Source organism: Heterostelium album (genome assembly GCF_000004825.1).
Source record: "Heterostelium album PN500 unplaced genomic scaffold PPL_contig26, whole genome shotgun sequence".
NCBI classification, from domain to species: Eukaryota; Evosea; class Eumycetozoa; order Acytosteliales; family Acytosteliaceae; genus Heterostelium; species Heterostelium album.
In genome coordinates this window covers 21757-35459 of record NW_008805103.1, presented here as the reverse complement: position 1 = coordinate 35459, position 13703 = coordinate 21757, and the positions used below count along the sequence as shown (strand labels likewise).

The 13703-nt window shown below is 33.0% G+C and overlaps 6 protein-coding genes across 6 annotated transcripts; 3 read left to right on the top strand and 3 right to left on the bottom strand.

Annotated features, from left to right (window-relative positions):
* Positions 1–765: 765 nt before the first annotated feature.
* PPL_11751 (uncharacterized protein) lies at positions 766–1117 on the bottom strand (the record flags this gene model as incomplete). The annotated part of the gene is given in 2 exon segments (XM_020582500.1): positions 766–1019; positions 1039–1117. 2 exon segments carry the CDS (start codon positions 1115–1117, stop codon positions 766–768), a joined length of 333 nt encoding a protein of 110 aa, XP_020426854.1.
* A 563-nt stretch (positions 1118–1680) lies between these two features.
* Positions 1681–4379, top strand: PPL_11750 (uncharacterized protein; the record flags this gene model as incomplete). Its single annotated transcript, XM_020582499.1, has 2 exons — positions 1681–1818; positions 1890–4379. 2 exons carry the CDS (start codon positions 1681–1683, stop codon positions 4377–4379), a joined length of 2628 nt encoding a protein of 875 aa, XP_020426853.1.
* Positions 4380–4837: 458 nt separating this feature from the next.
* Positions 4838–6297, top strand: ddj1 (heat shock protein; the record flags this gene model as incomplete). The annotated part of the gene is made up of 2 exons (XM_020582498.1): positions 4838–4918; positions 5128–6297. 2 exons carry the CDS (start codon positions 4838–4840, stop codon positions 6295–6297), a joined length of 1251 nt encoding a protein of 416 aa, XP_020426852.1.
* Positions 6298–6505: 208 nt separating this feature from the next.
* Positions 6506–9064, bottom strand: PPL_11748 (SAM-dependent methyltransferase; the record flags this gene model as incomplete). The annotated part of the gene is made up of 4 exons (XM_020582497.1): positions 6506–7587; positions 7696–7788; positions 8042–8854; positions 8932–9064. The coding sequence occupies 4 exons, from the start codon at positions 9062–9064 to the stop codon at positions 6506–6508; spliced, it is 2121 nt and encodes a 706-aa protein (XP_020426851.1).
* A 553-nt stretch (positions 9065–9617) lies between these two features.
* Positions 9618–11265, bottom strand: PPL_11747 (TMEM181/wntless family protein; the record flags this gene model as incomplete). Its single annotated transcript, XM_020582496.1, has 5 exons — positions 9618–9642; positions 9729–10112; positions 10180–10405; positions 10474–10972; positions 11056–11265. 5 exons carry the CDS (start codon positions 11263–11265, stop codon positions 9618–9620), a joined length of 1344 nt encoding a protein of 447 aa, XP_020426850.1.
* Positions 11266–11603: 338 nt separating this feature from the next.
* PPL_11746 (uncharacterized protein) lies at positions 11604–13621 on the top strand (the record flags this gene model as incomplete). The annotated part of the gene is made up of 4 exons (XM_020582495.1): positions 11604–11631; positions 12197–12275; positions 12361–12546; positions 12622–13621. 4 exons carry the CDS (start codon positions 11604–11606, stop codon positions 13619–13621), a joined length of 1293 nt encoding a protein of 430 aa, XP_020426849.1.
* Between the last annotated feature and the right edge of the window lie 82 nt (positions 13622–13703).

The window sequence follows — 13703 nt, the reverse complement described above, 5'->3', positions numbered from 1 at the left end:
TGTTGGTTATCAAAATATTTATGATTGTGATCACTGCTGCTGGATATTATTCAATTTAATATAAAATATTGCCATCAATCTTTGGAATTTTTTCTATCTACAATCTGTTATCATCTATCTATAAATCTATTTTTTTACGCATTTTTTTTTTTTTGTTTCTAAATCTCGACATTTGATTATAACAATTGCTGCACTGAGTGTGTCAAATAAAATGATGAACATAGTCTTTATTTCAAGTTCATAACGTGATATTATCATATTGTGTTTTAAGTGACTATGATAGTGATAATGATCATTTTTAAGTGATAATAATGATGTTTTACTAAAGTAATAACAAGTCTAAAAATAACTTAATACTATACCTAAATATTATAAAAAAAAAGTAGGATACTATCTTAATTATTTATTTATTTTATCTTTAGAATAAAAAATGAATGATATAATAAATAAAATAAAAAAGAGATATATATTGTAGTTAGTAAAGCTAGTGCGTATGTCAGGAATATGCCAAACGTCTTACTTTTTTAAAAAAAAAAAAGTGAAAAAATATAAAAATAAAAATTTGAAAAAAAAATGAAAAAATCGTCGAACAATTCTTTTTCAATTTTTTTGTGTGATACCCAGGATCAAAAACCAGGTTTCTCTTTTTTCAATATCCAAATTATTATCATTTTTTTTTTATTTTTGGGTTTTTATATATTTTTTTTTTTTGTTTTGTAAATCCATGTTCCATTAATGTGGAATAATTATTTATTTAATATTAATTTATAAGTGAATAGTTATTTTATTGACAGTGAAATACTTTTGATCGTCAATTAATTTTTCTTCACCATTTTCAATGACAATGTAATCGGTTTCACCGGGTTTGTCTTCATTGTTGTTGTGAATGAGTTTGACAATTGTCTTTTTAAAGTCGTGTGGTAACCTCTTTGAACCAAGACTTCCAGCTTGATTTGGACTAGCTTTGTTGAGAAAATAGATATTGTCTGGACTGACTTCATTGATCACTTTGCTGGCATCTTCAGAGTAAACAGTTACCTGTATCTGATTGCTTAAAAACCAACAATCTTCCTTGATTATCTTTAAAGTTGGCTGGTTTTGCAGGTGTGAATCCCATTATTTTATACTACTAATATTTATCTATCTAAATTGATTAAAGATTTAAATTCAAAGGTTGATTTCAATTACAATCAACATCCAGAACTCTTTATTTTTTTTTTAAATTATTTTTAAAAGTTTTTTTTAGATATTTATAATTTCATTGAATTTATTTTATGAGATTTTCTGACCAAATGGTCTACAAACCCATATTTTTTATATCAGATAACTAAATATAACAGAAAAAACAACATAAATTGGATAATCAAATCTTTCTTTTTTTAAAATGGTAATAAAAATAGAATCAAAGAAAATTTAATCAGTGTATGAATCAATAAATATTTGAAAATATTAAGTTCAAAAAATTATTTTTTTTTTTTTGATTTAAATGTATTTTTTATTTTTTTTTGTATTATTAATTTTAGTTAACATTTGCACTAAGTAAAAGTGAATAGATATAGTAACAATAAACAAGAGGCAATATAATATTATAAATTATAAAAAAAGAAAGAAAAGAAAACAGACAATAGGTGACTGTTGTTTAAGGTTTAGATATTGATAGATAGATACATTTTTTAAAGAATGACATCAAATATGAAATCAAGAATGTCTGTTAGTGGTGGTGGTGGTGGTGGTGGAGCAAGCTCTACAAGTACAAGCAGTCTGTCATCGACTTCAAGGTTGAATCAACCTGTAAAACATGATATGTCACCTATTGATGTATGATATTTATTATTTGCATTAAAATAATAGCAATACATTCTAATAATTCATAATTGATAAAACTATAGTTTGATTCAGAAAAAGATTTACAGAAGCAAATGGAAGAGATATCAGCAGAGTTTAAATTGAAAGAATCTAGAGATTGGTCGTTTCGATACAAGGCACTCATTCAACTACAGAGAGTAGTTGCAGGTAATGCAGTGGAGATGAAAAACTTTGTGGTTTTACTACGTCAGATGAGTCCGGGTTTGGTAGAGCAGGTCACAGAGTTGCGATCTACTATTGTCAAAGAAGCTTGTGCAGTTGTCTCACAAGTCGCCACACGACTCAGGAGTCGATTCGAACCACTCGCTCTCCTCTATATGAATGCGCTTCTAAAGGTTGTAGTTGTAAAAGTTACAATCATAGCTGAAGCAGCACACAATGCAATAAAGTCTATACTCAATTCCGTGCAGACTAAAACACTGCTGGCGAACATACTGATCGCGTCTGGAGACCAGCACAATGAAGCGCTAAGACGTCGCGCTTCAGAGTATTTACTCATTATTTTGGGTCGTGCTATCGATGAGCCCGATATGGTGCTCATGTCGTCGGTCGCAGCAGTGGAGGCTGCTATATCGCGTCTGCTTGTCGATGGTGGTTCCGACATTCGCGCCAACACCCGACTTTGTTTTTGGGCATATCTCGAGTTGAGTGAGGAGAGAGCATTGGCAATGCTCTACGAATACACACCCACCACACAAAAGAACCTCTTTTCAATGATCAACACACTACCACCATCACAACACCAATTGGCGCTCAAAATCCAACAGGCGTTGCTCGAAGAAGATCAAGATCAACAACTAATGACAGAATCAACAGATTTGGATTTTGACATGAATGACTTTAAAAAAGATCAGTCAACAACAACAACAACTACAACCTCTAGTTCGATACCAACATCGCGCGCCAAGACACCGACTGGTGGATCAAGTATACCAACAGGTAGACAGTCTGGTTTGAAAGGAAAGATTAGTACAACAACTACTACTACTACAACAACACCAACAGGTTTATCGTCTTCGACATCATCTAAGCCATCATCATCGACTGCAAGTGGATCATCATTGAGAGGTGCATCTACTTCATCTACGGTGAGAAGTAAGAGCAGTCTTGGAATGACAAAAACAACGACTACTCCTGTCAGTTCGACAAGTTCGAGAGCATCTTCTGCCAGTCCAAACGTATCGTCATCGAATCTCTCTGGTCGATACAGTAGCATTGGTAGTAGAATCTCACAGCCTACCACCGGTAAGCCAACACTTGCACAGACACTCAAGAGCTCACAGACAAAGTTGGCAGCTATCACCAACTTACAACAGAAACAACAACAACAACCAGCTTCACTTACAAAATCAAAGAGTAGTACTTCACTTGGTGGTACATCATCAACTTCCACTCCATCGTCATCAACAACAACAACATCATCATCAACTATTTCAAAGAGAACAACATCACCTTCATCAACAACAAAAACAACCTCAGCATCATCACTATCGAAATCAACTGTAAATCCAACTACCACTTCAAATTCACTCACTAAATCAATTCGACCATCTACAACAACATCAACAGCATCATTATCAAAGAGTACAATAGGATCAACATCATTACCATCCACTTCATCCACACCAACTAAAACACCGGTTACCTCTGTCACTTCAACAACCACATCATCATCACCAACAGTAGCAAGACTCAATGAGAAAATGAAGGCATTGTCCACTTCCACCTCAGCAAGCAAACCGACTACCTCTGTAGCCAAACGAGCATCAAAGGAGATCGATGAACACCTCCTAAAAGAAGCAGAGAGTATATTGGATCGAGATGTTCAAGATATTGGCGATGTCGACGATCTCATCAAGTATAGTAACACCATTGTCGAATCACTTGCCAAGATCGATATGGAGATAGACTCACTCCAGGATTCACAATTCAATGAGATATCCGATGCCCTGGCAACAAACATTCGTGATGCCAAACGTGGATTATCACTCATTGACGATGATCCAAACAATGAATTGAAATTAGAAGACTTGGAATTGGATGACAACGATGACGATGATGATGATAACAATGACAATGACAACACCAATACAAGACAAAAGAATTTAAGTAGAAGTAGCAGTATTGGTGAACTTGCATTGCGTGGTGGTGGTGGAAGTACACTACGTAGACAGAATAGCAATGAAGATTTCAATTGGATAGAGGACTCTGTTGATCAGACAATGATTGGTGATGATCTATTAGAGTTTGATGACAATCAGTTGTTGGACGACCAACTGACCAATCATCATCATCATCACCTCAATGGTAAAAAGAAAAACGATAGACACAACTTGATCACTGACGACGATGACGATATCTACGACGTCGATGATATTCAACTAAACTTCAAGTCACCCTCTAGTAATCTTAGTAGTAACAATAACAGTAACAGTAGTTCCACAAACAACAGTACCAACAATAGTAAAAGAAATAGTTTAAATTTGGATTTAGAATTAGAGTTGAACAGTTAACATCAAATAAAAGTTAACACCAACAAATTTAATCAATCTAACAACCAGCCACCTTATTTATAGATAAACAAACAACAATAACAACTACTACTTAAACAATTAAATTATTAACATTAAAATAAATATTGTATAAAAAAACCAAAAAGTTTTAAAAAATTAAGTTTTTTTAATTAATTATTTAATATAAATAATAATAGTTTTTTTTTTGCGAACAGTTAAACCGTTTATTAGCAACTCATGTGAAAAATAGCGAAATCTCAGTGAAAATATTCAAACCGACTTATTTTTGCAATATTTTTTTTTATTTTCATTTTTTTTTCAACAATTTTTTTTATTTATTTAAAGTCGAGAGAGAAACGTTCTTGTTTTTCTTTTTTTTTTATTATTTTTTTTTGTCAATATCATTCTATATAATCATACTTTTTTATAAATAGATATATAAGAGAGAAGAGAGAGAGATGCCTGACAATAAATTTTACGATCTTCTCGGTGTATCACGTGATGCCAACGAAACCGAGATCAAAAAAGCTTATAGAAAGGTAGGTCTTGTTATTACTATTTCCCACACATACCATTTTGTTGTTGTTACTTCAAACATTAAAAATTAGTTTGTTTTTTTTTTAAAAAGTTTGAAATAATCAACATGACAGTGTATCGAAAATCAATCATTAATATTGATTGCAATGATCGTTGTATATGAATCAATCAAAACTTAACAAATTAAAATTTTTTCTTTAAAATACAATAGTTGGCTATTAAATACCATCCAGATAAGAATCAAGATCCAGGAGCAGTCGAAAAGTTCAAAGAGATCACAGTAGCCTATGAGGTTTTGAGTGATAAGGAAAAGAGAGATATCTACGATAAATATGGAGAAGAGGGACTCAAGGAAGGTGGACCCGGTGGATTTGGAGAGGATATCTTCTCGCAGTTCTTTGGTGGTGGATTCTTTGGTGGTGGTGGTCGTGGTGGTGGAGGTGGAAGACGTGGTCCAAGAAAGGGAGAGTCACTCCAACACGTTCTCAAGGTCAGTCTCGAGGATCTCTACAAGGGTAAGGTCTCGAAACTCGCCCTTCAAAAGAATTCAAAGTGTCCAGAGTGCGATGGTAGGGGTGCCAAGACACACGATGCCGTCAAGAAGTGCGACGACTGTAACGGTAATGGTATCAAGATTCAACTTAGACAAATTGGACCAGGTATGGTTCAACAAATTAAAACACATTGTAACACCTGTAAGGGAGAGGGTCAAGTCATCCGTGAGAAGGATCGTTGTCAAAAGTGCAAGGGTAACAAGTCGATCCAAGAGGAAAAGACACTCAAGGTTAACATTGACAAGGGTATGAAGAACCAACAAAAGATTGTATTTGCTGAAGAGGGTGACTACGAATCACCAGATATCGTACCAGGTGATGTCATCGTTATTTTACAACAAAAGGAGCACGCCGTCTTCACCCGTGATGGCGACGACCTCTTCATGGAGCACAAGATCACTTTGCTAGAGGCCCTCACCGGTTTCGTTTTCTATATTCAACACCTCGACGGTCGTGTTCTCACCGTCACCAACCCACCAGGAAAGGTCATCACTCCAAACGCCATCAAATGTATTTTTAACGAGGGTATGCCAAAGTACAGAAGTCCATTCGAAAAGGGAAGACTCATCATCAAGTTTATCGTCGAGTTCCCAAGCGACGGACAAATCGCACCAGAGTCTGCAAAGCTCTTGGAGAAGGTTCTTCCAAAGCCAAAGCCAGCTCAAAAGCCAGCCAGCCACGACGGTATCGACGAGGAAGTCACCTTGTCAGATTTCGACGAAAAGAACCAAAGAGCCAGAGGTGCCGCCAGAGCCGAGGCATATGATAACGACGACGACGACGAAGAGGGAGGTCATCCACAAGGAGTTTCATGTCAACAACAATAAAGAGCATCACAATAGCATAGTAATACGTCTATTTATATATAAATTATAACACCATTAATGAGATACTTTCACTAGTATTATTACCTTTTTGAAAAAAAAAAAAAAAACAAAGTTTGACCTTTTTTTTAATACAATAAAAACAAATTCATTTAATACAACAAACAAGAAGAAGATTATTATAATGATTAGAGTTTAATCAATTATTTTATTAATTATTATCATTATTATTATCATTATTTTTGTTATCTTGCTGAGAAGTGATTTTTTGTTGTTCTCCATTGGAAACATAAATGGAAGATGGAAGATAGATGTTCTTTTCTTTTTCTTTCAATACTACATCTAATTCTATTTCAAAGACGGTTGCAATTTGATCTTCTACGGTGAATTTAACGTTGAGTGTGTCGATACAGAATCTATGTTTCTCTGGTCCTTTATCTTCCTCTTCAAAGTCGTTGGCTGCCTCATCCTCTTTGGAATCGTGTATTCTATCACTCTTTCTCTTTCTAATTGAACGAATGTCTTCAACTAAAACTTGTTTGATTGCCAAATGTATATCATCGAAATTATCATAGAACTTTAGTACTTTTCGGTTCACCAATACTTTGAGTTGCTCGCATGCCTCTGGCAATACAATGACGTCTTTCAATGGTGGGACGGTAGGTGTCAATGTCCAAGCTGGGTTGACAGCATCTGGTAAACTATCGTAGTGTTTGATATAGGGTTTAACATCGAGAATGGGTGTTCCGTCGATCAAATCGATACAACTGAGATGCAACTCGTTTCCAACGATCTTGTCGATCTTGGCGGTTGATAAGCCAATTGCATTTGGTCTATGAGGTGTTCTTGTTGAGAACAAACCGACTTTGACACCGTCCAACTTGGGTGGCTTGACTTTTGCCTTGACGTTGCTACCAGGTCTATCTTGACGGACACCTCTCAGAGTGTTGGTATTCTCGTGGAAGACAAAGATCAACCAACAATGAGAGTATTGATCGAGACCCTCAAGAGCATGCGCAGGATTGATATTGGTACGCAAACGGAGAATAGCACGTCCCTTGGTTACGAAGCAACCTTGTCTTGGTGTTCCATTTCTCTCACGGAAACAACACTCGAGGAATCCAATTGGTGGGTAATCGGGTGGTCTCTCTGACTTGTTATCTCTGTCCTCTTTGATATCATTTAGAGTACGACGTAATTCTCTCTCAGCTCTAGTTCTACCAAGTCTTTGTTCCTCGCATTTCTTTTGTTCATGTAATTTTGCTTGTCTTTCTTTTTCCAATTTCTCTTTTGCTGTTTCTAATTTATTTTTTATTTGAACTTATTGTTAAATTTAGAAATGTAAATAAATATTAGTTTTTTTTTTTGTTTACTTTTCTTTAAAGATAAGTAATTACATACAATAGAAATAGGTAGCAAGAGCAGTTGTAATAACAAATGGTGTTGTAACCAATAATAATTTATCGGATGGTACAATTGAACTTATTTTCATTTCTAAATCAATATTAATATTTTTTTTAAAGAAATGATAAGATAAATTTTGTATAGGATATAAAAGATTTGTTATAATAAAAATTGATTAAAATAGATTAATTTACTAACTAGTTTTTGTTTTTATTTTTTTATTTTTTATTTTTTTTTAAAAAAAACGAACGACTTTGATCTTTTTAAACATTTGTGAATTCTCAAAGAAAATTTTGTGTTAATATATTCACCAACATGATAGCAATTTAAAAATTATACATACTGACAGATTTATCATTGACAACACCAACTGGTTGATAAACAATATTGTCACGAACAATCATTGGTGTAACATTGGCTTGAAGAGTGCTTCCACGTTCAAATTTTGGTGTCATCATACCCTCTGTGGCGGTAGTGATCCACTGTTGGTTGTTGGATGCCTCTGGTGCACCATAGTAGGTGCTCTTGGAGTATGAACTGCTGGATATTGGTGTACCAGTGGAAGTTCTTTGAACGGTGGACTGACTCTCTCCGACAAATATCTTCTCGGCCTGTTGGCTTTGACCCGATTTCTTGAGACTCATTGTTTCTCTCTTTGCGACGTTGCTGTCAAGTTCACTCTTTGCCTCCAATGCCTCATCTCTTCTAATCTTGTTCTGGAGAGCGGACTTCTCATGTTCTTTCTCAAGAGCTCTCTTGGTAGCCCATTCCTGCTTCTTCTTGAGATGGGCCTCGTCATTCGATCTGTAGTCAACCCATTGCTTTTCTTCGTCATACGAGTAGTCAATGTCTGATTTCTCAAACTTCTTGGCCATCTCAATACCCATGAGTTTGCTACCGTCCGACAAGTAGTAGGCATGGATGTCACCGTTTTGATTGATTCTGTCAATGTAGTATGGTTTTTCAAACAAGATTGGATCCAAGTACTCGGTGATCTGGTCGTTTCTCAGGAGGAACTTACGACAATGGTAACCCTTCTTCATGATATACGGTTGATCATACATATCATTGTTGTAGATGGGTGGTTTGTAATTTGAACTGAAAGCATCGATCTTCTTTTCTTTTCTCGAACCATGAATCAATGCTTTTCTATGATCTAATGTAAAGTTTGAAAGAAAAAAAAAATTTTAGAATATTTTTTATTTTTTTTAATATTTATTATTTATAATTTACCTTTCCATCTACCTCCATAGTTAACATCATTTAATCCACATTCTGTACAATGATGACCCTCAATGAATCTTCTTGCTGCGGGAATAGAAGTTCTATTTACCCATTCTTTATGTAAAAATTTATTTCCAGACATGGTTGTGGAATTCTAGTTTTAGTTTTTTAGAAAATTATTAAACATAAAATATAAAAAAAATATCAATTACTTTAAGGTTGAAAATATAAATAAAAAATAGTTCAAAAGTTGAATTAATTAAAATTTTTATTACTTATACTTATATCTAAATAAAAATTAAAAGAGATACTTAAAAGTGTACACAATACGAATTGATATATTTAGAAGTTTTATCTTTTTTTAAATATTACGTAATCTTTTAAAACAGTAATTTTTTTAATAAAAAATATCCAAATAGTATCTTCACCAAGATATACCTGTTTATAATACATTTTTTTAAATTTCAAAGTGGGTTTTAATTAAAGTTTACTTAAACAAAGACTAAAAATGGAAATAATTTATGAATTATAAAATATTTATTAAAAAATTTCAAACACACATAATTTTTTTTTTGAGTGTGAAGATATCTGTCTCATTGTTCAAAAATAATTAAAAAAAAAACAAAATTTTAATGAAATGACAATCATATAAATAAATACAAAAAAATATTATCTATAGTTTGTTTATTTTTTATTTAAAGTTGTTCATCATCTCCGAATCTAAAGTAAAAAAAATAATTATTTTTTGTTAATAAATATTACTATTTTTTTGAATAGAATTGATATTTTGTTGTTATTAAACTTACAATTTTTGTTCTTCTTCGTTTGCGTTGTTATTTGTGTTGTTACCACTTTCTCTTGGCCAATAGGAGTAGGCTATGATCATGGCGAATACGTTGTTGAGTGTTGTAAAATACATGGTTGAGAGAGCATCGGGATTTAATGGACCGAATGTTCCAGCGAAAATACCAGCTAGTAAAGAAATTACGTAGATTGAAATCGGTGCTGCTGTGAACAAGAACTTTGGAATCAAGAATTTTCTGTTCGCAATGGTTGGTGCAGTCATAACGACCAACATTGAAATCCAAAGTAAAATAGCAACGAATGATGTTGTTACAAAGTAAAATAGGATTTGAATTCCACTCACTGCTGTTGCTGGTCCTAAAATTGGATCTTTTCTATCACGTAAACTAATATATAAATGAATTAATGATTAGTTTAATTAAATATTAATAGCATGTTAACATAGTTACTTACTTGATCCAGGTAAATAGTGTTGTACCTAATACAGAGAATAAGAGTACAAGTAGTCCTTTAAGTAGATAACCTGGTCCCATGTGATTTTCTACACTTTCCAACCTCATACGATCCAAAATAACCAATGAATACATTGAAAATGCTGCCAAGAAAAGGATTGCAAACAATGAATTGATAAATGGGAAGAATGCACTTTGTGAAATAAATTGGAAACCAAAGAATGGATCTAATGGGAAAAAAAACAATGTTAATTATCTCTTAGGTAAATATTGATAGCTTTTTACTGTTACTTACTATTTGATAATACCAAAGATAATAATAAGATGAATAGGAATTTCTGTTCGAGTGACCATTTGGTAGAGACGTATTTTCTCATAAAGAAGAGGTAAAGGATGATACCAACCGATGAAATAATCATCCAAGAGAGATGAACTGCGATTTCAAAAGAAGAGAACTTCTCGTGTGCTCTCCAAACGGTGAATACAACGTCACCAACAATGTTTTGTCCATTGAGCAATCCTATTGATACGATGTATTGATCGTAGAGTAACACTTCCTCGTCGACCAATGTAAAGGAGGTGCATTCAGAATAGCCAGTGTCACACATTATCTTGGCGACAGTTGTTGTATTGTAGAGTGGTTTGTTATTTTGACCACCATATACCTGTACAAACAGTTGCAGTGACAAATCTGTTTGATTCTGAAGGTTATTGCTATAGGGTGTAACTGAAATCGCCCAGAATCTAGTCAATTGATTAATATTGGAAATCTCTGTTGTCCATTGTGCATTTGGCTATATAATAAATGTGTAACATAATGTTGTTAACAACAAGAATTAAAATAATAATAATAATTTATTTATTGATTCTTTCTTACAGTTGAAGCAGGTTGGAAACCTTCACAACTCTCTGGATCCCATATATGTGATCCATTGGTACATTGATATGCAGACTGTTCAATGCTGTCATATACATTTGGACCAGTGGCACCAACAATGATGGCGATCAGCAAGATGACAGCACTTGCAACACCGACACCAATCAATTGTTTCTTAGATGCAACATCAATTTGACTAACTACACCCATATTTATAATTTTATTATCTATTGATTTATATTTTATCTCTTCTTAATATAAATAAATATATAGTTATAAAATAATCTTAAGAGAAAAAAAATTTAGTTATTGGTTAATGCCTCATTGATCCCATCAGCCAACCAAAACTTTTCTAATCAAAATTCATGATTTTTTTGAAAAACTAAACTAAAAAAAAAAATTAAATATCATAAAAAGATTTTAGTTTAAATTTAACCAATTAAAAATATCTTTTGTTTTTTTTTTTTAATTATTATAATTATAATTATCTTTATATATATACAACAAAAATTTCAAATAAATTATAAGTCATTGGAAATCACACAAAAATGGATAAGAGAGTGGGTGGAGTTGTATGTGTGTCAACGAAAGCGAGAAATTTGTTTAATATTCTTGTGATTTTTTTTCCACAACTCACACATATCATTCATTGTTTATTTAATAAAGAGAAAGAGATATAGACAAATAATAAAATGAACATACATATTATCATTTTTTGAAGAGTTTGATATTCGTCTGGTGGATTCTTTATTAAATCATTTTGTGTGTGTATGTGTTTAAAATCCATAGTATTATTTAAAAGGTATTCATAACTAAATATAATATTTCCATACACACATACAACACACACTTAGAAATATAATGTAGAAGATATTTATGTTGTGTTTCGTTCGGACAACAACAAACAAAACCGTGCATTTAATCATTATCACTTTTTATTATATTTTCAAGTGTTTGTGAACAATATTTATGAATAAAGTAGTGAAATAGTTAAATTAGATTGATAGTTTGTTAGGTTAATCTATAGTTAGGAAAAAAATATATAGATAGATAGTTTGAATAGAAAATAGATTATAAAAAAATATAAGGATGGGATTAAATAAATTACCATCTTTTATTATTATAATATTTATTGTTATAGTAATATTGATCGGTACTGCATCGTCTGCAAACTGTGCAAAGGAATGTGGTGAAGAAGGTGATTTCTGTGGAAAGAATTAGTAAGCTAAACAAAAAAAAATGTTTACTATTTTTATTTATTTTTTGGATTAATATTCTAATTTCATAATTTTATCTATATTTTAGCAAAGATTCAAATGATACAGAAGTTAAAGCTTGTGGTGTTGGTTTCTATTGTGATAATCAAGCCTCTATTTGTAGAAAGAAGATTGCTGACCAAGAACCATGTAAATTCAGAGATTCTTGTTTGAATCCAAACTCTCAATGTGTTCAAGCTCAAAGAAAAATATGTTTGACTGCTCATTATAGAGGGTATATATAGTATTTTAATCAAATCTTTATAAAACTTTCTAATTCAATTTATTCTTTTTGATTTCTTTATAATAGTATTGGGGAATCATGTAATGGAACTGCTCAATGTACTCAACCATTGTTATGTACGAAACATGTTTGTACAAAGAGATCACAAGATCATTGTATTAGCAACAATGAATGTAAGGGAGAAGACTATTGCTCTTTGGGTGGTGTTTGTTTGCCTCTACCGGACAGAGGAGAAGACTGTGAACTGCAAATTGGTTGTGCTCATGGTTATATCTGTGGTATGAAAGATCCAAAGTCATTCTATGGAAAGTGTATACCGCTCCATTCGAAACAGGATCAAAGCTATTGCAATTCAGACAATGAATGTGATATCTCCGAAGGCCTCTATTGTAAAACCAATCTTTGTTCTAAATACTATCCAAGTGATGAGACCAAAGATTGTTTGATTTTCGGTTGTGATTTGTCCATAGAGCAATGTGTGTGTAGTTATAGCAATGTTAAAAGGGAGATCATTATTATGTCACAACCACCAGAACCAACACCCAGTCTCAATGTTACACAGAGATTCAACCAAACTAGGGGCCCAAGACCAACCAGACCAAGAGCATTCAATGGCGTGAATCCAGAACAGAATGACATTGGTTCCGAGGACAATGTGAAACCAGAGCTGAGAGAGGGTTACAATAATATGGCGACCAACGGATACAAAACACCACAACCAAGCTCAAACTCAACCAACCAATGCAAGCCCAAGTTTGTCTTTAGCAAAGAGTGCAAGGATTTGGCTATTCGCGCTTCTCTCTGCAAATGGGAATCACATTGTCCAAGAGTGGACAATGAAAATCTAGAGTCATGTATCACCCGAAGATGTGGTCTCTACAACTCTTGCTACAAATTCAAATGTGTTCTTCACAGCAATTGCTATCCTTATAACGGTGCATGCGAAATACTCGACAAACTGATGGCCAGTCAACAACACAAGAGTGGATCGAGCCGACAACTTTCCAACTTTAGTTTTTCACTTTTATCAATTGCAATTGTTTCCATTTTATTATTTATACTTTAACTGATTAACATATTTAATCAATTGAATAGCGAGTTAAAAAAATATTATTATAATTATATCATTTACGAAAATTTTAAATAAA